The 6696-nt window shown below is 45.9% G+C and overlaps 2 protein-coding genes across 2 annotated transcripts in view; both read left to right on the top strand.

Moving 5' to 3' along the window:
* The first annotated feature begins 6 nt into the window (after positions 1-6).
* Positions 7-3087, top strand: LOC123143511 (E3 ubiquitin-protein ligase BOI). The gene is made up of 3 exons (XM_044562451.1): positions 7-268; positions 1435-1778; positions 2303-3087. The coding sequence occupies exons 1-3, from the start codon at positions 82-84 to the stop codon at positions 2861-2863; spliced, it is 1092 nt and encodes a 363-aa protein (XP_044418386.1). The 5' UTR covers positions 7-81; the 3' UTR covers positions 2864-3087.
* A 1859-nt stretch (positions 3088-4946) lies between these two features.
* LOC123143510 (probable polygalacturonase At1g80170) overlaps positions 4947-6696 on the top strand; it is a 5727-nt gene continuing 3977 nt past the window's right edge. The window contains exon 1 of the mRNA XM_044562450.1: positions 4947-5613. Within this exon, the coding sequence (XP_044418385.1) occupies positions 5176-5613 (438 nt within the window). The 5' untranslated portion in view covers positions 4947-5175. The remainder of the gene's footprint in view (positions 5614-6696) is intronic.

Here is a 6696-nt window from a genome sequence, read left to right as displayed (position 1 = left end):
AACGTGTCCGCGGTTTCCGTTTGAATCCCCTCCTCGTTTCCGTTCCGATTTCTCATCGCGGCGAGAACCGCTTATCTCTCAATGTCGCTGCGGTGTTGGCAGGGGAAGGATACGGCAATGGAGGGGCACATGTTCGGAGGCGGCAACTGGGGCTCCTCGCCCTACCCTGGCTCCATCGCCAACCCCAACATCAGCGCCAACGAGAATCAGTTCCTGTTCGATGCCAAGGCCGCGCCGCAGCAGCTTCAGCTCTTCGGGAGCAACGCGGGTAATATGATGGTTCCCTTCCCCTGTTTTAGAGTTCAGAGTTGAGCGGCTTTCCCCAGATAACCAGTATCTAGCACAGCTCTGCGAGTAGGCAATTGTGATTTAGCAATATGTTACACTGAATGTTTTATCGGAATGAGCGGATAACCATTATGCAGTTATATGCTGATGCTGGGCAGACGTTGTGTGGTGAATTTGATCCTACCCACTGGTGCTTGTTGATTGCCTCTGCTGTAATTAAGTCTTGTTTGTAGCACAACCTAGCCACCTTTTGGACACTGATATTGCATAGTATTATATAGTAAGAGCATTATCTCATGCTTCCCCGAATCCTAGTTCTATGTTAGCATTGAACTGGTTGTACATTGGCCAACTGATTTTCATTGACGGAAACATGGCATTTCCCCCAATCAGATGGTCTTCTGACTGGACCTTTAGGTTAGTTATAGAGGTGGTAAACCTTGTGTGCAGAACTCAATTGTGTGCTGCGAGGATAAATACGATGATGCATACATGCAAGGTTTCTTGAACCTGCTCATTAACATTCACATTTCTATGGTACTACCATCAGGCTGCACATCACATTGCACGATTGTAGCCTCTATATGTTTATTAGTGACTTACCTAGCATATATGTATTATGAGATATTGGTCAATCGATATTTAGTGATAATTTCCTTCCACCATTTTCTCTTGCCCTCCCATTTCGCTCTCTACTCAGTGTATTTCTATCAGTGAGTAATGTGTGTAACACAAATATTAAACTATTATTTATTGCATTTTTGGGGCTGATTCTCCTTTTGAAATGCCCTAATGCCTCGTACAATGCCTAGCAGAACATTGTTTTCCTCTGATGAGTTTATGGTGGATTTCATTTCGAGTTTTGATAATTTTAGCAACAAAGACACCCTTCTTGCTGCCATCCTTGTCGTAGATGTATTGGTTACATATCTATGTGTGCTTGATAATGCTCGCTTCGACGTTTTTATGCCCTGTAGCTCGAGTTTTTTTATATCCACAAATAAACCTACCGATTAACATCTCTAGCTCTAACAGGAGTAGCTTGACGCACTTTACCTTTCACCACAGCACTAAAAATTTCATGTTGCTGTCTTATTCTCAAACAAATGCTTGCTGTTCATCTAATTATCAATGCATTTACTGCAGTTGGCACCAGTGGATATTATAACTACAATGGAAATGGCAACCCATATGTTATGAACCAACCGAGAAAGGCAAGCAATTGTGCAGCGGATGAAAAGAAGCTCAAGCTTCAGATGTCCTTGAACAACTTTCATGCAGGAGATGCTGACCGGTTGGCATGTACTGGTAATTCAAGTGTTGTGTCTACTGGGCTGAAATTGTCCTACGAGGATAATGAGCATAATTCTTCCTTCACATCTGGTAGTGGAAGCATGTCTTCTTTGACTTCCACGACGCCTTTTGGTCATGATATTATGACTGAAATGGAGAAAGGAAACAAAGAGATTGACTATTATTTGAGAAGTCAGGTAAATATTTATCCTAATTCAGCTATCACCCAAATTTGAGCTGTCGTTCTTGCCCAGATAGCAATGGTGATGTTTGGTGTTAGGACTTGCTTATGTTCATCATGGAAACACTATGCCATGCAGTTTAGTGTGGAATGTCGAGTTATCCGAATATGATTCTGTAATTTTTGGTTGCATCACTATTACCACTTCCTAACCATGGAAATGGCCGATCTTCGCACTTCCTGATTGCCAAATATAAAATATATTTACATATTTCAAGCTTTGTAGTCATCCTCCTTCTGTTATGGTTGTCCATATAGAAATTCAGTATCTGTTGATCTGTAACTGTATAGGGTGTTATTGTAAGAATATAGAGGATAATGTGCTGGTTCCTTATTGTAATAGTACATGCAGTCCTTAGTGATCCCGATGTCATAGGCTCTGGTGGCTAACACATGATTTGGTTCTGACTGTTGAAACTTGAAAGTAACTCAAGTGAGTTCTGAGATTTTTGGTGTTTATGTTGTGCCTCTTTTCCACAGGTGGAACAACTCAGCAAGCGTGTGAAAGAGATGAAGCAGGGGCAGATGGTTTCTCTTGTGGCTACTCTTGAAAGAGGAGTAGGAAAGAAGCTGAGGGAGAAGGAGCTCGAGGTGGAGGCGATGAACAGGAAAAGCCAGGAGCTGAATGAACAGATCAGACAGGTCGCCATGCAGGTCCAGTCATGGCAGTCGGCCGCGCTCTACAACGAATCCGTTGCCAGCACCCTGAAGACCCAGCTCATGCAAGTGGTGGCGGACCACGCCAACCGCACCAGGGAAGGCTGCGGCGACAGCGAGATTGAAAGCGCCGCTGCGTCCGGCCAGAAGAACATCAACGCTGCGTCCGGAGGCTTCTTCCAGTCGAGCCTCCTCCCTGGAGTCAAGAGCTGTGTGGCCGCCGGTGGGCTGGCGGCCTGCAGGTTGTGCGGAGCAAAGGAGGCGGCTGTGCTGGTGATGCCGTGCCGCCACCTGTGCTTGTGCGCCGACTGCGATAGGGTCGCAGATGCATGCCCCGTCTGTCAGTACCCCAAGAGTGGTAGCGTCGAGATCAACTTGTCCTAGCATCAATCCTGTGTGCGTCGAATTGGACAGTGGTGTTATGACTCCGGTACATATAGTCAATCCGCCCCTCTCCCTCCATGATTATGCCTTGGTTTGCACCTAGCAAGCTGTAGTCCTAAAGTTTTGGTGGTGGACATAGATTGTTAGTCGGGTCTGGAACAATCAAAATTTTCCTGGATCCTGCGAGAGATGAGCAGATTGTTGCGAAATTCCTTCGTTCCAAACGGACTTCAGAGCATCTCAACTGAAGTAACAATAACCAGCTTGTCAACATTGTGGCGGCGACATCATCATGTTTCACAGGACAGATTCAAGAAGATGATGATCATATTGCTGAATATATCAATAATCATCATATCACGGAATATATCTCTTCTTGATGCAGAGACAAAACAAGGAACCAAGATGAGGGCCGCAGTCCGTTACAGGAGAAACAAAATATGAGCAGGAAAAGGCCAGCAGGCACGCACACGCAACGCAACGTGCAAATGCTGCTGCTGCTGCTGCTGGGTTTGCCAACGCCCAACGCAACGGACGAGTGCGTCCGAAGCGAAACAACAGATCAGGTCACCACGGCACCGCCGGTGCGGTGCGTGGGCTGCAAAAACCAAACGGTGCCGGTGCGGCTCATGATTGCCGCCCGGGTCTATCTTGGGCAAAGTTCCGTCCCTGCATGTGATGGATCATCCAAATGCAGCGTCTTCTAAAAGGGCCAATTGAGAAACGGTTTTACTATTTTGTCGTGATTCAGGGTGAATCTCGCCCCTCTGATCGAAAATAAGATCGATCCTCCAAATGCAGCGTCTTCTAAAAGGGCAATCGAAGAACGGTTTTACTATTTTGTCATGATTCAGGGTGAATCTCGCCCCTGATCGAAAATGAGATCGATCGTCCAAATGCAGCGTCTTCTAAAAGGGCCAATTGAAGAACGGTTTTACTATTTTGTCATGATTCAGGGTGAATCTCGCCCCTCTGATCGAAAATAAGATCGATCGTCCAAATGCAGCGTCTTCTAAAAGGGCAAATCGAAGAACGGTTTTACTATTTTGTCATGATTCAATGTGAATCTCGCCCCTTTGGTCGAAAATAAGATGGATCGTCCAAATGCAGCGTCTTCTAAAAGGGCCAACTGAAGAACGGTTTTACTATTTTGTCATGATTCATGATGAATCTCACGCCTATGATCGAAAATAAGATCGGTGGGGATCAACAACGTTGCAGATCAGGCTGAGTCCCGGAGGTTTTCATTGCCACTTGGCATTTGGCATCTCCTCGACTGAATTAATATAAAGAGATGAAGGGAAAAAGATTTGCAAAACAAAATGGGATGAATAACTGTCATCTTTATCCGCTATTCCTTGCAATCATTTCGTCGGCTCTTGAAAGGATTGGAGTGGACTGCAAATGGGGCGGGAGACGCTACCAGGCTTTGATTGCGAGAATCTAATCGTGGAGCTACATCATCGACCGCCAATCATGAAATGCTGGTGCTATGCAGCCAGGTGGCCGTGGTTAATGAGAGCCATCTGCATAGAGTCTCTAAAATCCTAGGATTATGATTTTACTATCATGCTTTTCGAATGCTACTCATAAGCAAGCGATGTGATTTTTTTCAAATCAAATTAGATAGACTTCAAAATAGCTTATAGGAAATAAAATACATGTGGGTCACTCACTCCAATACAAATCGAACAACATGCACACAACAATCTTAAGAAAATAATAAACTCCCAAAGCTTCTATGATAACACTTTGAATCAACGAGGGATGCAATAATGACTAAGCATGTCGTAAGCTATCAACGTTAATGTAAAGACAATCCAAAAGGTCCCCTAATCCTCTCCAAAAAGGGGCCATGGATGGATCCATCTAGTAGTTCTCGCAAGAAATAGTAAGTTATGACTTGTCGTCCTCTCACGATTGGAACTACAACTTAGCTAATCAACCTTTGAGCCAATGATAACCTCTTACTTGACGTGTGTAGCATTATTTAATCACTTCACGGTAGGAGCATGCCAAGGAAATGTAGTACAAGAAGGATGGATATATACATGAATGCATAGTGGGCCGCCTTTTGCAGGGGATGAGTAAAGCATAAACCACACCTCGCCCTGTCTCACACCGCTATCATTCACTTGCACTTGCCTCCTCCCTCTCCCCATGCTTGCTCCTCCCACTATAAATTGTCGCAGGTACGAACCCTTGTAAACCAAGCCAAGGCGCGCGCACACGCACGCATGTACCACCAGATCTTTGGCTGCCCCTAGCTTGCGCCATTAGAGCGCGCGGCTCGATCGACCGTGTAGGTCGAAATGGGGCGAGGGAGAAGGAGGGGCATGAGGGCAGTGCCGTTGTCATTCTTGGTGCTGGTGTTGGTGCTGATGGCCGTGGCGAGGGTGGCGGCGGCGGTGGAGAGAATTGACGTTGCCGATGGTGTCGATTTCGGCGGAGGGGAAGGCGGAGACGAGGCTTTCAAGAAGAGGTTCTTGAAGCTGTGGACGGACGGAGGCGGCGGGGACGAGGAGGATCACCTCAGATGGTACGGTGATGACGACGATGATTATGGTGATATCTATGATGACAAAAAGGTCGAAGAGATGGTGAAGGAGGAGGAGGAGGAGGGGGAAGATGGCATCATGTTGGGGGCAACCAGATGCCCGAATCTGAACAAGAAGAAGAAGAAGAAGAGGAACGTCGTGAAGGTCGACAGCTACGGTGCGGTGGGCGACGGCTGCGCCGACGACACGGAGGTATGCTCATTTCTTAATAGTCGTTCATGCCAACGCCGTGATATGATACGTACGTACCTGCCGACTCTCCATGGCGTGACGATAAGAGCTGCTATCCTTAGCAGCAGGTGCATGGGAATGGGGAGAAACCGGCCGGCAAGAAACTGCAGAGGCGTTTCCTGCCGATCGATCTCACCTTTAACTTTAGTTTGTTGCAACCTTTTTCTATAATCGAAAAGTTCAGCGTGTCAAGATTAAGTATAGTATAGCCATGTGATTTATTAGTGGTGGTGTGTGGCTCTTTCATAAGATAACGGGTTAGTCAACTTGCCACATCCAAGTTTAATTAACCACCAACAGGCCACCAAATATTTATAGCTAGCTAAGATGCATTGCAATCTTTGTTGGCTTAGAAGTTTTCTGTAAAAATATATGGCTACCAAGTCACTGTATACATCACTCGGACTCTGCTTGGTGCCGCAAGAAAAGCATGCACATGGATATGTGTCTCCATGCCTTACAAATGCAGCTAGCATGATTGCCACACTTTCCATGTGTTCTTGGACTGATCGATGAGCTGACATGTTCGGAATAATCATAGAAAGAGATAAAGGGATTTGATAGCGATGTGGGTTGCTTAGCTTAACTGACTCATCGATCGTTCAATCATCATCCACCACCTGGCGGCGTGCAGATCTCGTTGAGGGATCCCCGCCTCTTAAGAAACCAAAGTATGATATGCGTGCACGCGTGTCTCTGCATATTTAACTTGTACTCCTACTCAATATTTGCATTTTTATATTTTAACAATGCCGCAGCTTTGCATATTTCTGGTCTGAGCTCTGAAAGGAAATGAGTATGATCTCGCTCCCGAGGGAACCATTTTTAAGGAGATTAAAATCTTTACTAGACAGAACTTTAATAATTTCAGTTTTACTTTTGCCCCAAGGGGATGTAATAAGCTAGCACATACTATAGCTGCGGTAGGTGCTCGAGGTCCGGCTGCTAGGCAGATTTGGACTGAAGCCCTACCAGACGTTGCTTTGTTCAGAGGGCCAGCGTCTCTGCTGTGCCGGTTTAAGGTATGGAATCACAGTGTTCCAT

The sequence above is a fragment of the Triticum aestivum genome, chromosome 6D (assembly GCF_018294505.1).
Source record: "Triticum aestivum cultivar Chinese Spring chromosome 6D, IWGSC CS RefSeq v2.1, whole genome shotgun sequence".
NCBI classification, from domain to species: Eukaryota; Viridiplantae; Streptophyta; class Magnoliopsida; order Poales; family Poaceae; genus Triticum; species Triticum aestivum.
The sequence above is the reverse complement of the archived record's forward strand: the minus strand, read 5'-3'. Positions and strand labels throughout refer to the sequence as shown.

Coding starts and splice junctions, on each gene's coding strand:
- LOC123143511 (XM_044562451.1), top strand. CDS start 82: ATGTCGCTGCGGTGTTGGCAGGGGAAGGATACGGCAATGGAGGGGCAC. Junction 269..1,434: donor GCTCTTCGGGAGCAACGCGG/GTAATATGATGG, acceptor CATTTACTGCAG/TTGGCACCAGTGGATATTAT. Junction 1,779..2,302: donor ACTATTATTTGAGAAGTCAG/GTAAATATTTAT, acceptor TCTTTTCCACAG/GTGGAACAACTCAGCAAGCG.